General features: G+C 38.1%; 10 protein-coding genes across 10 annotated transcripts; 5 read left to right on the plus strand and 5 right to left on the minus strand. All coding sequences in view use genetic code 12, as the record gives it.

The window, feature by feature from the left end:
- Positions 1–2128: 2128 nt before the first annotated feature.
- NDT80 (transcription factor) lies at positions 2129–4078 on the plus strand (the record flags this gene model as incomplete). Its single annotated transcript, XM_067693686.1, has 1 exon — positions 2129–4078. One exon carries the CDS (start codon positions 2129–2131, stop codon positions 4076–4078), a length of 1950 nt encoding a protein of 649 aa, XP_067546083.1.
- A 1101-nt stretch (positions 4079–5179) lies between these two features.
- Positions 5180–6547, plus strand: LEU5 (coenzyme A transporter; the record flags this gene model as incomplete). Its single annotated transcript, XM_067693687.1, has 1 exon — positions 5180–6547. The coding sequence occupies one exon, from the start codon at positions 5180–5182 to the stop codon at positions 6545–6547; it is 1368 nt and encodes a 455-aa protein (XP_067546084.1).
- Positions 6548–6639: 92 nt separating this feature from the next.
- NAT2 (Nat2p) lies at positions 6640–7389 on the minus strand (the record flags this gene model as incomplete). The annotated part of the gene is made up of 1 exon (XM_067693690.1): positions 6640–7389. One exon carries the CDS (start codon positions 7387–7389, stop codon positions 6640–6642), a length of 750 nt encoding a protein of 249 aa, XP_067546085.1.
- A 289-nt stretch (positions 7390–7678) lies between these two features.
- On the minus strand, positions 7679–8983 carry I9W82_004601 (tRNA threonylcarbamoyladenosine dehydratase; the record flags this gene model as incomplete). The annotated part of the gene is made up of 1 exon (XM_067693691.1): positions 7679–8983. One exon carries the CDS (start codon positions 8981–8983, stop codon positions 7679–7681), a length of 1305 nt encoding a protein of 434 aa, XP_067546086.1.
- A 194-nt stretch (positions 8984–9177) lies between these two features.
- Positions 9178–10086, minus strand: I9W82_004602 (uncharacterized protein; the record flags this gene model as incomplete). Its single annotated transcript, XM_067693692.1, has 1 exon — positions 9178–10086. One exon carries the CDS (start codon positions 10084–10086, stop codon positions 9178–9180), a length of 909 nt encoding a protein of 302 aa, XP_067546087.1.
- Positions 10087–10421: 335 nt separating this feature from the next.
- On the minus strand, positions 10422–11873 carry I9W82_004603 (peroxisome biogenesis protein; the record flags this gene model as incomplete). Its single annotated transcript, XM_067693693.1, has 1 exon — positions 10422–11873. One exon carries the CDS (start codon positions 11871–11873, stop codon positions 10422–10424), a length of 1452 nt encoding a protein of 483 aa, XP_067546088.1.
- Positions 11874–12133: 260 nt separating this feature from the next.
- On the plus strand, positions 12134–13012 carry I9W82_004604 (mRNA splicing protein; the record flags this gene model as incomplete). The annotated part of the gene is made up of 1 exon (XM_067693694.1): positions 12134–13012. One exon carries the CDS (start codon positions 12134–12136, stop codon positions 13010–13012), a length of 879 nt encoding a protein of 292 aa, XP_067546089.1.
- Positions 13013–13339: 327 nt separating this feature from the next.
- Positions 13340–13576, plus strand: RPL38 (60S ribosomal protein eL38; the record flags this gene model as incomplete). The annotated part of the gene is made up of 1 exon (XM_067693695.1): positions 13340–13576. One exon carries the CDS (start codon positions 13340–13342, stop codon positions 13574–13576), a length of 237 nt encoding a protein of 78 aa, XP_067546090.1.
- Positions 13577–13944: 368 nt separating this feature from the next.
- I9W82_004606 (transcription factor IIF subunit) lies at positions 13945–15135 on the minus strand (the record flags this gene model as incomplete). The annotated part of the gene is made up of 1 exon (XM_067693696.1): positions 13945–15135. One exon carries the CDS (start codon positions 15133–15135, stop codon positions 13945–13947), a length of 1191 nt encoding a protein of 396 aa, XP_067546091.1.
- Positions 15136–15383: 248 nt separating this feature from the next.
- On the plus strand, positions 15384–16799 carry I9W82_004607 (arginyltransferase; the record flags this gene model as incomplete). The annotated part of the gene is made up of 1 exon (XM_067693697.1): positions 15384–16799. One exon carries the CDS (start codon positions 15384–15386, stop codon positions 16797–16799), a length of 1416 nt encoding a protein of 471 aa, XP_067546092.1.
- Positions 16800–16873: the final 74 nt, after the last annotated feature.

Here is a 16873-nt window from a genome sequence, read left to right on the forward strand (position 1 = left end):
CCACCAGTTGATTGGCTGGAGAGCACACAAATACCATTCTCGGTACAAACAAAACAAATTGGGTCAACTACAAACGAAGAACAACAATAGGAATTTCATTTACTACGCGAAAAAATCAAAATAGAAAACAAAAAAACAAAAAACAAAAAGAAAAATTTGTTAAAAGGGCGTTTTATTTGGTTACAAAAAATAGCAACCATAAAAACAAATGAAAAAGAAAAAAAAGAAATTTTAGCATGCACACTACCTCTTCTCTTTTTTTTAGTTTTTTTTTTGTTTCTATTTTTATCCGAGCTTTTACTCAATGGGGGGCAGGAATTGCAGCATGTCAGTCTTTGGAAGTCGAGGGTAACCTTTAACGGGAAAGTTACGTATTAGGAAGCGGATTGGTCAAATGTGTAGTTTGCTATTGAAAACCGCAAAGGCATTTATGTGTACAAAGGATTACACTCAAAAGCTAAAGTTTATGCGAAGAGGTTTAAACAGTAATGCATAACCTTTATGCACTAAATACAAAATAAAGCAATGCAGAACAAAAACCAAAACCAAAATCAATTTTTCTTTTCGTATAGTTTTAGCTCCTTGTACATATACTGTATTGAAGAAAGATTCCACCTACAAACACTGCCTTCGTTACAGGCAAAATGATATGGGGAAAGTTAGCGGAGGAGGCAATGTCGCTGTGAGAAAGACAGACATCCGACAGTTTTTTCTTTTCTTTTTTGACAATTGCCACAGAATTGGACTTTTTAGACAAATGCAAAGGCTATTACGACACAAAAAATAAAAAGAAATTTAAAACTAAGCACTAAACTTTTGTCATCAATTTTTTTATTTTTTTTTCTTAGGACAGCAATAATAATAATCTTTACAACAGACACAGAAAGTTTTTTCATCAGACATTTAGAAATATAAGAAACAGCACAATTCAGGGTTAAGAACTTTACACATAACATGGAGTCTTTTGTACAAACTGTCAACTCGACGATGCAAAAAAAAAACGAGAGAACAAGGCATAACAAGGTATAGATGTACTATCTGTTCCATCTTTTCAAATTACTAAAGAAGCAATTCGGAGAGCACAATGCATTAACACCGCAGACTAAACAGGGCTAACTAAATTTCTACCCTCCCTTTTCTTTGCTTTAGGGAAAAAAGCGATGTCGTAATATAAAAGCAAATGATTTTGTCCTTTCTTTTCCTTTGTGAATTCTGTTTTTTTTTTTCTCTCTCTAATTTTTGCCCCCCTCACTCATCTTACATCCTATAGGTTCACCCTTTAGAACATTATTTTTATTATCACTACACCATTGTCAGTTTTACCCATTTACCAGTCCATCACAGGTAATCTAATAGCGAATCAGACAGCGTATACTTATAAGCTTGTACTGAGACATTTTCAGGAAAGAAAAGAAAAGAAATACGCACAAACACAAACAGACACTACACTACACAAATACATTTTGTGGTACTGCATATAAAAAAGATACAGCCTGAAATTGAAGAGAGAGAGAGAGAGAGAATTAAGGCATTACAAAATTAATTTTGTGAAGAGACAACAGGAAAAAAAAAAAAGAGTCTTTTTTAAAAACTCTTCTTTCTTCTTTCTTCTTCTTCTTCAAAGTTTTCTCCCATCTTTGCGAATTCATCGAATAGAAGAAGAAACAAAACCAATAACAACAGAAACAGAAACAGAAACAAAGTCACACAACAAGAGAAGAGAAAATATACCTCGCAACTACCACTATACAATCTCACTTAAACTTCTTTTTGTTTAGTGATTTTTCCAAAAAAAAAAAATTTTTGTTTTCTTTTTTGGATTTGTTTATACTTTGATTTTGTTCACAAAAAATTTTTTTTTTGTTCAAAAGACTTCTTCTTCGTTGAAGTATCACAATCTAAAGAAACACTCATATACAAACAACAACAACAACAAACCATCTTCACTTTCTTTCTTTTCTTTTTTCAGAAGATTCCACCTACACAGAAGTTTTGTACTGATTTTCACATCTACTACATTTCTTCATTGAGGACGCTACAGCTGCTTTTAGGACCAATTCACATACGTCTTCTAGTTCAAAAAGCTTCCTTGTTTTTACATTCTTCGATTTAATTTCGGAAGAAGAGTATGAATTTATCGCATGGAGATCCAAGTATGAGTCAACATTTGAAATCTTCTGGCACTCCAGGCACCAGCCATTCTGCTGCTCCAACAGGCTCCAATGATGACGGTAGTGGATTGCACTCTCAATATCAACAAACCAATGCAATCGGCGGTGGTGGTGTCTCTTCTGCTCCTCAACAACAACAGCAACAAATCCCAGGTGGTGCTCCCTCTGCTTACGGGTATGATGCTTCTGGTCATTTGAATGGAGTTACTCACTTGCAACCACTCCAACAGCAACCAATGCAACACTTGCCTATGCACTCACTTCCTCAACATTACCCAATTCACTCATTGGGTCAGCAAGGTCACTCTCAGCTGCACACTCCTCAAATTTCTTACCAGCAACAACAAGCTGCTGCTGCTGCCGCTGCTGCTCAAGGCCAATCTCACTATGGAGGGCAAAATCAGCTTCACCAGCAAATGCACCACCAGTTGATGACTCCAAATCCTTATCAACAGCATTACCAACAACAGCAGTTGCCTCACTTGCACCCAGCAGGTGGTGCTGCTGGTAGCGGTGCTACTGGTGCTCATGATTCTCATGACCACCTTAACCTTCAATTTAACCCAATGGCGTACCAACAGCAATCTCAACAACAACAATTGCACCACTTGGGCCACCAAATTCCAAATGTTTCTCAACAATCTCAAACTCAACAACCAACTCCATTGCCACCTCAATTGCACCACCTTGCACAGAATCCACTCTCTCAATCAGTGCCAATCTCACACCATCAAACACCTCAACCAACACCTCAACCTCAAGGTAATGGAAGACGTCAAACCAAGAAGCAAAAGCAGCAAGCCGCTGCTGCTGCTGCTGCAGCCGCCCACTTACACCTGCAAACTGGTAGTATTGATCCAAATTCTCATGAACAAGGAACTCTCGATGCCCACACTTTGGCTCAACAACACCACATGGAAATGTTGGCACGTGCTAGTCAAAATGAAATGATGGAGTCAGCTGCTAGAAAAGTTGCACCTAGATCTAGTGATTTGTTTAGAGTTGGACCTCCATTTGGTATGATGAAGCAACATGCTCCTGTTTACTGTAAGGCCAATGATATGCAAGTTTTCCCTATGTTGCATGCTAGAATTGATCGTGGATTTGAAATGGGTGAAACTGGTACTTGGATTGGTTACAAGCGTAATTATTTCACTTTGGTTGCTTCTTTCAACTTGCAAGATTTTGATTTTGGTAGATTTCTTCAAAATCAATTTTACACTTATGATAAATCAAAGTTGAATGGAAATGGATTACATCACCATCACCCACGTACTGCTCAACCTCATCATCACCCACATCATCCTCACCACGCACACCATGCTGGTGAAACCAGATTGGATATCAGTTACTTTGCCATTCGTTTAGTTGCCAAATGTTCAGATGATGACGTTGCCATTTCCTTGATTCAACATACTGCCAAGAGAGATAAAGGACCACAATTTCCACCACCAATTTACCCAGCTTTACCAGGAGACTTGCCTGATCATGAGACAGTTAAAGCCAGTTGTAACAAGCGTAACAATAGCAAGATTGAAAACATGAACAAGGTTTTCTTTTTCGACAGAGCTCAATATTACGGTGATTATGGTTTGGACAGCTCTAAAGACCATTCAATTTTACGTAACTACCCAAGTGACTCAATTTCCAAAGTTGCTAGATTTGAACGTATTCAATTTACTAGTTCCATTAGAGTTAAATCAACTAGTACTGCAGCACGTTACTTTACTTTGTCTTGTGAGTTATTGGGAATTGTTGAAGATGAAGAGTCACAAATCCAACCAATCTTGTTGGGACTGATTGAGTCACCACCATTGGTGATTAGAGGTAGATCACCTTCAAGTTATCATAAGGATAGAACTTCAGGGTACAGACCGCCAAGTAGTGCTTCCCCAGCGGTTCAATAAAAAAAAAAAAGAAAAAAAAAAAATTTAGACGCTAGCAGGGCCGCTGCTATACACTTCTCACTAATTCTACCAACATTCTAATGAACCTTGTTAAATACTGAACCTTTGTTTTTGTTATCAATACTAGTTTTTTTTTTTTAAAATACACTTTGTTTTGTTTGTTTGCTTTTGCTATTATTTTTGTATCGTTTTTGTTATCCATTTCCCATTCTGTTTGTGTTTTTTTTTTTTGTTTTTGTTTATTGTACTGCTAATATAAAACGATTTGAATCAACTGGTGCTTTGCTGTAGTTGTTTGGTGTCGTTGTGGATGATGGGTTTGTTGAAAGAGGTATCACGAGGCTGAGTGCAAGAAGCCTATCGTTGAGGGCCTACACTCGTTTGTCTGGTTGATGCCGAAAGAGGTTGCATTTGAGAGACATTTAGTGCTAGCTGCCACCTCTTTGCACCATCAAAACGTCTGCTGCTTAGAGTGGGTTTCTTGATGGTCCAATTTTTTTTTTTTTTTTCCAACTTGTATCAATTTGAAAAAAGAAAATAATAAAAAAAAACACGAATTGTATTATATATTAGATTCATTGATTGTAGAGTAGAAAGCTTTGGGTATCAATTGTAGAATAGTTTCGATTGCTGCAAATTATTTTTGAGTCTTGTGATTATAGAAACTCGCCCCCACCTTTTCTGAATAAGAGCTACCAGGTTCAGAGTCATCGGAAAAACTATAAAGTCATACAACCAACAAACACTCAATGATTGGTAATCATTAAGAAGGCAGAAAAATATATCAAGAGTAGATAACCTAATGCTCATGGGAAGAGAAATAGATTAAGTGTACACTTACTACCTCTACTCTCCATCAACTCAGACTATCTCTACGTAGTTGTAATTTTATCCCCAGCTGGTCCTTCGTTTTACCCCGGACGATGTTCATGCAGGAAAGAAAGAAAAAAGGTAAAAAAGGTAAAAAAAAAAAGAAAAAAGAAATTTAGTCGAGGCACTAAATAAATTACGTAGCATCCCTCCACCCACCAAAATAGATCTATAAAAATACGCACCAGATCCACTCGTATATATCCCCAAACTCAAATACTTCAACCCTAAATGTCAGAGAATGAAATACTACGAAATCAAGCATCGTCGCTGCCGATGCAACTGCCGCTTCCGTCTACACATGAACTGGTAGGACCACCACCACAGCTGCAATCTCCGACACATGGTCAGGATCCAACAACGGCAACTGCATCATCAAGAATATCAAGAGGGTTCAAGAGTATTTTCTTTACACAGGCGAGTATCAAGGACGCATCAAAGAGTGGCGAGGATGATTTTAATGACACGATCCCATTATCTGGCTACTACTCCAACGACCAATCAACGCCAATAAAAAGCATCAAAGTCATCGACAAGCAAAGTCTCCATTATGTGATTCTTTCCGGTATTGCTGGTGGTGTAGCTGGATCTTGCGCCAAGACACTCGTTGCACCCTTGGATCGTATCAAAATCTTGTTTCAAACCTCGAATCCGGAATTTCTCAAGTATAGAGGTACGTTCCATGGTCTTGTACTGGCTGGGAAACGAATTTGGGCTAGTGATGGTCTATGGGGGTTATATCAAGGTCATTCGATTACGTTGTTGCGAATTTTCCCTTACGCAGCAATCAAGTTTGTCGCCTATGAACAAATTCGAACTATATTGATTCCTAATGATGTTTATGAAACTGCAGGAAGACGGTTCCTTGCTGGTTCTCTCTCTGGATTGGCTTCTGTGTTCTTCACTTACCCCTTGGATCTAATACGAGTACGATTAGCGTTTGAGACGAGGAATTTACATCATTTGAAATCGCATCCACAACATGAACAATTTATGCATAGTCATCGAGGACGCATTTCTCAAACTGTTCGAATCATATATAATGAGAATCCACCAATGAGACCAAATGACCCTCGTTGGTTAACTACCATGAGGAAGATTTTACCAATCAATATCCAACGTATAAGTAATTTCTATCGTGGATTTGCGCCTACTATAATGGGGATGATTCCATATGCTGGTGTTTCCTTTTACGCTCATGATTTACTTCATGATATTTTACGATCAAAACCATTACGTGAATACACGGTACAACCAGCAACTAACAAATCCACTTCAACTTCAGTGAAAACCAAATCATCAAGAGAATCACGCCCGCCTTTGAAAGCGTATGCACAATTGGTTGCTGGAGGTATTTCAGGATTGTGTTCTCAAACGGCAGCTTACCCATTTGAACTTATCCGAAGAAGAATGCAAGTTGGTGGTGCTGTTGGTGGAGGCCAGTTTCTCTCTTTTAAAAACACTGCTCGGTTGATTTATCGTGAAAATGGATTCAAGGGGTTCTTTGTTGGATTGAGTATTGGATATATGAAAGTTGTACCAATGTTTGCTTGTTCATTCTTTGTTTATGAACGAATGAAAAAGTTCTTGGGAATATAGAGATATTCTAGACAGTATACATCTACACTTACAGTATTTTATTTATCAAATTGTCTCAAATTTCTATCTACATGTTGCAAAAGACGCTCTATTTAAAAGAACCACCACCACTTTCTCTTGCCTGGTCTGGTACCAAACTTACCACTACTGGCTGTGATATCCTTATATCCACTCTTGGCCAAATCCTTAGCCAAGTTAGCAGTAGTACTCAATTTATCAGTACCAATTCTGAACCCCCAACCGCGCAACAATTTGACAATTCCCGGAGTTATTGCCGCTGTTATTGGCAATCTAATAAAAATCAAACTCTTGTGCAACCCATAAGCAATGGCAAATTCAGTCCATGAGAACTGACTCCTTATATATTGAAGCATACTTTGATTACCATCAGCATCTGTATGTTTTTCCTCTTTAATTTCATTGCCATCTTCATCCATGCGAGCTTCAATTCTTTGCACTTCTTGTCTATGTTCCAACTCAGAATCACTGACTCCGTATCCGAAAGTTTGCTTCACCCTGTTTTCATAGTATTGGATCTTATCTTGACCCATTGAATGAACAAGGACATAACAGATTGGTAAATCAATCATTGAAAGCGCCAAGTATACAGCCAATGCTGGGTATCCATACTCCTTCATTAAAGCTTTGATACCTTGTGGTTTCTTTCCCACTGGAGGAGGTGGGGCATTGTGAGTGGTTGAAGAGTTGAACCTAAAGGAGGTACGCTTGAATGGGTTTCTAAAGGAATTGCGCAATGAATTGATGTAGGCTCGCGTGGGTGATGGTGATGTTGTGAAGCGGAAAAATGTCCGCAATGGAGTTATAGGTCTGAATGGAATCATCTTGGACACTGCCTGGTGGAGATAACTGCGGGGGCGATATTTCAGATTAACTTTTGAGTAAAGATGGATCTTCGGGTCCTTTTTTTTTTTCTTCGCATTTACAAAGGCCAATTGTATTGCGCAAGAAGTTGCAAACGGATGAGTAGGGAAATGATTAGATATATGCTGGTCGGCTCTGGCTTCACGTAATCTGGAACAGCGTTAGATAGTCAAAGGAACAGGTCAGAGTATCAAAATGTATGTGACTTTTATTAATAAAACACACGGAAATAAGCTATGTACCTATATTCTATCTAAATTTTGAGTAATATGCCTCATCTTCATGTCTTGATTTAACCAAATCAATAACCTCCTTCAGATAAACATCCTCTAATTTCTCACCACCAATCAATACTCTCTTTTCATGTTTTCTCTGTTCATCCTTTGTCATAACCACCACATTCTGTAAACTAATCTCTTTTGAAGGATCCCATTTACTCAAAGCTAATCTTGTTGAATAGTTTGAAATTGGCGACTTGCCTCTAAACACTTCTTCCAAGACGTAATTAACATCAGTCATGGAGATTTTAACACGTTGATCCTCTTCACCAATACGCAATTGTTGTCCAGCTAAACTTTGCAACATATCGTCATAAATCTTGTATCGATTCTTACCCTCAATTGGTTCCATTGGGTAACCAGATACAGTAGTTAAGATATAGGTAGCTATAGCCAACCCAAACATACCAGGCATAGTACCCAATACTGGTAATATGCGAACACGGAAATCTTTTAATGCTGATAATTGATCAACTTCACCCTTGACTATCTCCTCCTCCGCTAATGGTAAAAGTTTAGCCTTTCTTGGATCTGGTTTCTCTGCTGAAAATATAAATGGAATACCAGTGGTTATACCCCTCTTCTTCAACACAATACGAATCTTTTTACATAATGGATCTTCTTCAGTCTTGGAAATGTCGGCAACATTAATTCTAGTTGGATCGGACTTAGTAGCTGCACCACCAGATGACACGATGGGGATCTTGTGTTGATGACAATAAGTTAACAAATCACATTTCGTATCAAAATTATCAATACAATCAATAACATAAGTTGGATTAAAGTCTAACAATTCTTCAGCCAGGTCCAAATTCCATAATCGATTCTGCACATCAATTTCAATCCAAGGTACAATTTGCAATAAATGATTCTTCAAACAGTCAACTTTAGAAATACCGACATCGGATACATTGGCCACCGCATGACGATTTAATGAACTTAATGATACTTGATCAAAATCAATAATTCGCAAGTGACCAACTCCAGATCGAGCAAGCATGGTTGCAACCCATGATCCAACACCACCAGCTCCGACAACTATAATCCTTTGGTTTCGTACTTTGGCCATACCTTCTTCTGTGAGGAATGCATAGTTTCTTGCCAACTGTTCACGAATGAGTTCCTCTGAGTATTCACTGGGTGCAAATTTTCTGGTCGGCTGACGAGCTTCCTTGGCGGGTTTTGCGGAATCAACTGTGTACTTATGATAAAGCTCTACTGCTAGGGTAGTTATAGCAGCAGTCGCTAGTGCTGTTAGCACCACGTTTCTTGACATTTCGGCTTGTAGTTTTGTGGTTGTCAGTTCATCAGTCCATCGCGATGCATTTTTTTTTTTTTTCACCTTTGAACCGCGTTGATAGTTTACAACCTTAATTCATTTTCAAATAGTCATATTCCAATATACAATCTATGAATTGAATCAGCTTTACACGAGCAAGCTCAAAGTGAAAGCGACAACTACAAATCCATTTAAAATTTGGCTTTATCACCCTTTCTACCAACAGTACACTTGATCAACCCATTTGGATCTGGTGATGGGTAAAACAAGTCCTTGTTATCCTTGATTCCTTTCCATTCCAAATTGAACAAAATGTAGTGCTTGTTAGGCAAGACGTATGTAACAGTAGCAATTTGTTTAACATTAGCCAAAATCTTTTCAGACATATTGTACATGGTGGCTTGCACTGATGGTGAATTTTCCTTGCAGAATAATTCCAAAGTGACATCTCTTGCTTGGTTGTATGCACGGTCAAACAACTCACCATTCTTGAGAACATCATCCAAAGTTGCAATTTGTTTTGGATCAAAAGTCCAAGTTGATGAAACATCAGTGGATAAGATTCTATCCTTAGTTGGCTGCAAAGTAGTGTAGTCACACACATTGTATCCATAGAACATAGATCCAGTTGACTTCAAGACAGTCAAATCTTTGATAGAAGATGACAAGGACAACTTTTTCGACAATTTATCATAGTTCAAATAAGTTTGACGAGTTTCTGGTCCCTCATGCTTAAATGAATGGGCATGTTCTTTACCTTCCAATTTAATCTTTGTCCACTTGGCTTGAACAATATAAACCTCAATACCTTCAACGTGACCATACTTGGAAGTAAAATGCTTAGCTAAGTGAGCAGCAAAAGATTCAATCGGCCAAACATCATTGGTTTTAGCTTCAACCAAAATGGTATTCTTAACAGTATCAGTTGGAACAATTGACGAGTTGTCAGCTTTAGTATATGAAGTATCAAATTTACCCCTCAACAAGACTTGAACATTGGCTTCAAGAACATCTTGAATGTTTGGGTCAGAAGCATCCTTTCTGACTTTCAAAAACTTGACGTTAGCTTTACCGTAGGAACTGTCGAACAATTCTGCCATTGTAGATATATATATATATATAGATGTAGTTGAGTTAATTGAGGAGAAAAAGAGAAATGCCTGAACAAGTCAAACGATGATTTATTGCTCCATTTATATAAATTTGTCGAAATTAATTAATCTGTTATCAATGCATTCACAAAAGGGGAAGTTGATTTAGATATCGCAAAACTGCGCGATGCATCTCGGGCTAATACGTTGGTGGTGCGCGGAGAACGCCGAGTGAGATCAAAATAAAAAAACGGCAACTCCCACAACTTTAACCCATCAGACCACTTTTTTACTAAACCATCTACATTTGTCGTTGGTTCTAATTTTGCAATATGATTCGATTACTATATATTCTTCTTATCAGTATTAACAGCTTCACCTGATTCTTTTGCTTCTGTCTCCTCGGCAAATCTTAAATTCTTTGTTCTTGAAGGACTTGTAGCTTGTGTACTAGCACCTGTGGATTTAGCTGACTCGGAAATATTCTCCACACTCCCTTCTACCGATGTTGTTTTGTTGTTATTACTGTAGATCAATTCCGCTGTTCTTATCCATCTCCGTCTTCTTGTGTACTTGGAGAATGTGTCTTCGGTAGATGGCTTTTTCCATACATTGTCGTAGTAGATGTACCCCTCGTCAGTAGAAGGATTGGCTGTAGTTTTTGATCGTTTAGAACTTGGCAAGGTAATTGCTCCGTCATTCGTCAAGTCCAATCTCCATGTCTTGTCTACCCACCTCCAAGTTGCACCTTGTAAATTGGGATCACTTGACAAGTTGGTATCATCAGTTGCAGCATTTGGTAATTTAAATGTATCGATTGAACTGCTCTCATTTAAAAATTCATCAGTCCAAGGCGTCCTTTCGTATGATAGCAAATTGGACGTCCACCCAATGCCTAGCCATCTCCTCTGGTTCTCATAGATCACATAAGTGAATCTTACCGGTTTCGAAGAAGGATTTTCCACATTTTCATTCTTTTGCACTTTAGCAAAAGCAGCTGCAAATAATGAATTTTTCCTTGATTGAGACAAGTCCAATCCGGTCAAATAAAATGAAATGACTCTAGCAGCTTTAATCTTCCAAATAATTCTTCTAATCACCACTGAATAAGATGAATGGTATGTGAATAGAAACAATCCAGTGAATAGCAAGATAATGCGAGGCTTGATCAACAAGAAAGTGATAATCAAGTAAACTGGAGTAAGGAATAACGTGGTAAACAAAAGCCTTTTAATATCGTAAGCTGTCAATGATAACGAAGTGATGGGGAAAATCAACATATCTGCTTTGATACATGTTGCTGTTAATGCATGAACCACGTCATCCAATGTAGGACTAACCCTCGTCTCTTCAATAATCTTTTCATTCAACAAAGCAAACAAAGTTATCACACCCACAATTATCAAGTGACCAAACCATGTTACCAAGTTTTCAAAATACAACACAGCAAATGCATACAAACTAACAAGAACAATGTTGACCCAATAGTCGTCATTGGTCCAAGTAGCAATTGCTAGCAACTTGTTGATTATCAATAAATACGGGTATGCTCTCACAAGAGCTTTCGATACAACTGGTGGTGTAGAAGACAATAATGGCGACGTTTGTAGTTTCTTGCCCTCGGTGTGTGACGTGCTCTTTGAGGAGTCAGATGTGGACGCAAAGGTTGCTCTTAATTCACCATCATTACTTCCTGCATCTGCTAGAGTGCTGTTGATGTTATCGAGTCTTGAATGTGTATCCGAATTAGATCTGGTTGTGGTGGATTTTTTGGCCGTACTGTCAGGATTGGACATGCTGAATATATAGTGTTATATGCTATCAAGCCAATTGATTGGACGGGTCTATTTCCTGCTTCCTGTTCAGTCTTCTCTTCAATAATCTCTTTAAAGGGGAAGATCAATCGATATTTATCAAGCTTGCTTTGGTGCAAATTGTTGGGGGTTTTCCCAAAAACCTGTGATTTTTTTGTAGCGCAACTAAAATTGCTTGTGATATTGACACACAATGGAGTTTGACTGCGATGAACCATCAACAAAATAAATACACATAGGGAATGGACTTTTCGAATATCTTAGCAAAGGAGATCAACAAACGCAAGAAGCTGTCTAAGGGTTCAACCAAGTCAAAAAAGGCAAAACAAGCAGACAAGTGTGCACAACAACATAATGCTATAGTGGAAAAGCACAATGAGGAGACTACAAAGGAAGCAAACCATCCAGCTGGTGAAGTCTTGCCTGATGAATTCGTACTTGCAAAGCCTAAGCAGCACGAATTAAGTGAGGCTGAAATAGATGAAAAGTTCAAACTGTACAACGAGTATGACAACAACATGTCTCTAGATGACAAGTCAAAGAAGCTACAGTACTTATTACAATTTGATCTTCGAAATAGGAAATACAAGGACTGGCTAGACCAAGAAGATCCGTTTTATCAAGATCCAAAGAAGCAGATCATCACCCTTGACTCCATAATCGAAGCAGAGCAACATCGGCATCAGTTAAGAATCCAAATTCGGGTATACTTGAAGGAAATCATTCGTGAATGGGAATCACAACCAGACAAGAATGAGGAGGAGGAGGCAGCACTACTAAAGGAAACCAAGAAAGGTATTGTTAACCTTTTGTACAAGTTGCGAAGTGACAAGATACCAACCGAAGCACTAGTGTCACTAGCTACAGTAATATATTACCTACAGTCCAACCAGTTCAACAAAGCCAATGAAAGTTATATGAAATTGAGTATTGGAAATGTTTGTTGGCCAATAGGTGTTGTCAATGTGGGGATTCATGCAAGAAGTTCTAGTCTGAGAATCACGGGAAGCAAAAACGTTAGCAATATTATGATGAATGAGTTGACACGCAAATGGATCATAAGTGTCAAACGACTCATCAACTTTAAGGAAAGGAGGTATATGAGTAAGAAGAGTAATTGATGGAGTTGAGCGTTACCATTATTTTGCAACCGAGTTGAGTGAGTGGCTATAATCATTCACACTCCACTTGGAAAGAGCTAAGCAGTTGTTTAGACCAACAGTAAGTTATTCCAATGCAATCTGTTAATAAAGGTAGAAATATATTGTTAAGTAATTACCCTTAGGGCTGAGCCCTAGTTTGACTCTAACACGACTCTCTCTATCAGCAGAAAAAAAAAAAATGTCCCAAACCATCCCTCGCAGTTTGGCAGTGAAAAATTGAAACTTATTGTGAAAGTACGAAACAACACACACTCTCCCAACTTTAACCCCAACACTACATACACAATGGCCAAGGAAATCAAAGACATAAAAGAATTCGTTGAATTAGCTAGAAGAGCCGACGTCAAATCAGCCATCGTCAAAGTCAACAGCAAGATCAACGCTAACGGTAAAAAATTTAGACAAACCAAATTCAAGGTTAGAGGTTCTAGATACCAATACACTTTGGTTGTTAACGATGCTACTAAAGCTAAGAAATTGCAACAATCATTGCCACCAACTTTGAAAATCACCAACTTGTAAATTGGATACAAGATTGAATGAAGGAGGGATGTGTGTAACACTTTATTAATGATACAGTAATTTTTTTTTGACATTATCGATGAATGTAGGAGAGTTGACAAGAATGAGGGAGAGATATAAAGAGGTACTGTATTGGATTACAGAGGAACTGCCCACTAGAACTGTCGATAAGGTAGATGCAGTCTGCTGGTCAGTTTTGGGGGAAACCCCTACACCTGGGCCATGCTCGAAAACTCTCAAGTTGTCAACTTTCATCTCTCTTCTGTATCGCGCAAGCGGATATCTTAATTACTCCAACGCGTGCCATCTCTACACACCTTTGCACTTCTCTACAAAAGAATAAAAGCATTGATTTTCCTATAAAACCCTCAAATAACATCTTCCATATCCTCATCATCATTCTCTTCTTCTCCCTGCTCTTCATTCTCTTTACCTTGATCATCCTCGTTGAGTCCTAATCTAGCTGCTCTTTCCGCGTCTCTTAATTTTCTATATTCTGGTTTCAACACCCATTTCGAAGTATATGGACCCTTTTTAATTAAAATTGCAATTGAATCCAAAGACTCCTTTAAGTATGATTCTGGTTGTTTTGTCCTTTCCTTTAACCCCTTAATAGACCAATACTCATACTCTTCAAACAATCTAAACAACAAGTCCAAGAGATCTTGTTTGGGCATTCTAATGGCTCTACCATCAGCCTTGTTCTTTGGTTGAGTAGATTTAAGAAAGACCGACGTATTGTTTCCTTTAATTGAAGGTCCAGCATTCGACTGAATAACACCGGGAATTTCATTAAGTAAAGTAACTTTAGGTCTTGGTGGTCCTTGTATATTGGCATCACGACTTCTAATCAATGCAGAGTAGTTTTGATCTCTTCTCGATGGAACAATCAGACAATCATGAACAACTTTCCCCAAAAGACTGGTTTTCTTTGGAATAGTTTTAACAAATGGAATGTATTTTCTAATAGGTTGGCCATCAGAACCATCACCATTCTTTTGCACTCGGAAATATTTAAACTTTCGTCTCGGCTGAAACTTCTTCTTCTTATCATCAGTTTCTTTTAGTTCTGGTTGTTGTGGCATTTCACCCACCTCAGTTAATTCCTGTTTAAATTTCTTTAAATTCTCCTCGGTGAAGGCGTAAGAGTTACGGACTTGAGTATTGAGCATTTTTATATCATATTCTTGAGGTATATCCGCTTCTTTCTTTTCTAAAACAAGCTTAACTTCTAGCTTGCCTCTGGGGTCCTTTCTAATTTTCACATTCCCTAGCTGATTGCCCTTCTTCATTGATTCTGGGTCATTCCATTTATCCATTAAGTACTTGGGTAACTTCACCAACCAGACTTTTTGATCGCCTCGACTCAAGTTCATATCTAGTGATTCATTTTCTTCTAAGTAATCTTCTGGATCAGAAAGGATTGATGGGTCTTCGTCAAATTCACCACTCGTCGTTGAGGCAGAAGCATCCGCACCATTTTTGGTTAAGTCAGTATCTTTACTGCTTTCGGTTGTTTGAGTTGGCTTTTTGACAGGGCTAGTTTTGGCAGAGCTCATTTTAGATAAAATGGGAAGTAGTATGCAATGGATGGAGATAAAGGGATTGCTGGTTGAAACTGGTCCCTAAAGTAAGGGAGGGCGGCATAAATAATTTCCAAGCGGCAAACAAAAAAAGGAAATGAGTAGTGTCGCATGAACCAACCAGTGACATACACGACACGACACTGCCACGGAACTGATAAACATCAGAAATCAAATACATTTTTCACTTATTTCGAAATCCTTATCCACATCTCAACTACTCTATGATATTCTCAGCTCCATTATACATCAAAGAGAGACATTGCGGATACTGCAACGACACCAAAGAGGACTACTACGCACTAGAAAGCCAAACCAAAGAATCCTCTCTGAGAGATCCCACTCATGGAAACAAAGAAAAACAGTCGATATTAGTTGGATCATCAATTAGTTCAATGACGTGTCAAAACTATGATGAATTGATGAATCAAGGGTTTAGAAGATCAGGAACTTTCCTATACAAGAGCGATTTGTTAAGGACGTGTTGTCGATTGTATACTATTCGTACAAATATGTCATTTTTCAAACCTTTGAAGAAGCAACGCAAGGCTGTTAATAAATTTATTAAGGAGATTTGTCCTGATGATTCGGTATTGAGCTCTACTGCTAAGAATAGCTTCAATTTGGATCGTTTGGTGGAAGCACAAGTCAAATCCACCAGGTTTAAGATCAAATATGAACCATCGAAATTTAGTGTTGAAAAGTTTAAATTGTACAAGAAGTATCAAGTTGCTGTACACAACGATGACCCTTCTGATATTACTGAAAAGTCATTTACGCGATTCCTATGTGATTCTCCCTTTATGAGTTCTGAAAAGAAAGGCAGTGACGCCCAATGGCAAAGCCTAGATATCAACAATTGGTCAACCGAATCGAAAGAGAAACGAATTGGTCCTACGCATGCTTGCTACTACCTTGATGATAAATTGATCGCCATATCAGTGTTGGATTTCATACCCAGTGGAGTATCATCAATATATTTTATCTGGGATCCAGATTATGCTCATTTATCACTAGGTACGATCCTGGGTATTAATGAATTACAAATGTGTCAAGCATTAGGCTATGATTGGTACTATTTGGGATACTATGTTGAAGATTGTGACAAGATGAATTATAAGGCGAAATTCGGTGGTGAAATTCTTGATGTTTGTAGTGAGACTTATTATCCACTTGAAGATGTGAGACCATACTTGGCCAATGGACGACTATTTGTTGTGGGAACCATTGGTGAGACTAAGCTGGGACAAGAGTTGGATTGTGAAGCTACGGGGAATACGAAATCTGGCTCTATTGGAGAAGTGAATTATAATGCTGCTGAAGATGTGTTTGGCAGTGATGAAGTTTACGAGAATGCAGAGAAAGAAGCTAAGCAATTGCGTATTGACTATGATATCAAAAGAACAGATGAATATAAGCTTCCACAAGTGATGCCTGGATTGATCCCGTTAAAGAAGATACGTGAGTGGCTAGATGATGATATCATTGATGATGACACCATAGTCAAGATTAATATGTTTGGAGGAGTGCACAAGTTCCAACTAGGTAGCCTAAATCATGAAGGACGTGGGTTTTACATTGATTGTGTTAGGCTATTTGGGTTGGAGAAGATGAAAGATTCAACCATGATTTTACAATAGAGACTGATACATTTTTAAATTATGCTATAATTATTATTAAACTATGAATAGGATTCCGAAGGAAGATGACGTCC

Source organism: Candida metapsilosis (assembly GCF_017655625.1).
Source record: "Candida metapsilosis strain BP57 chromosome Unknown scaffold7, whole genome shotgun sequence".
NCBI lineage: Eukaryota > Fungi > Ascomycota > Pichiomycetes > Serinales > Debaryomycetaceae > Lodderomyces > Lodderomyces metapsilosis.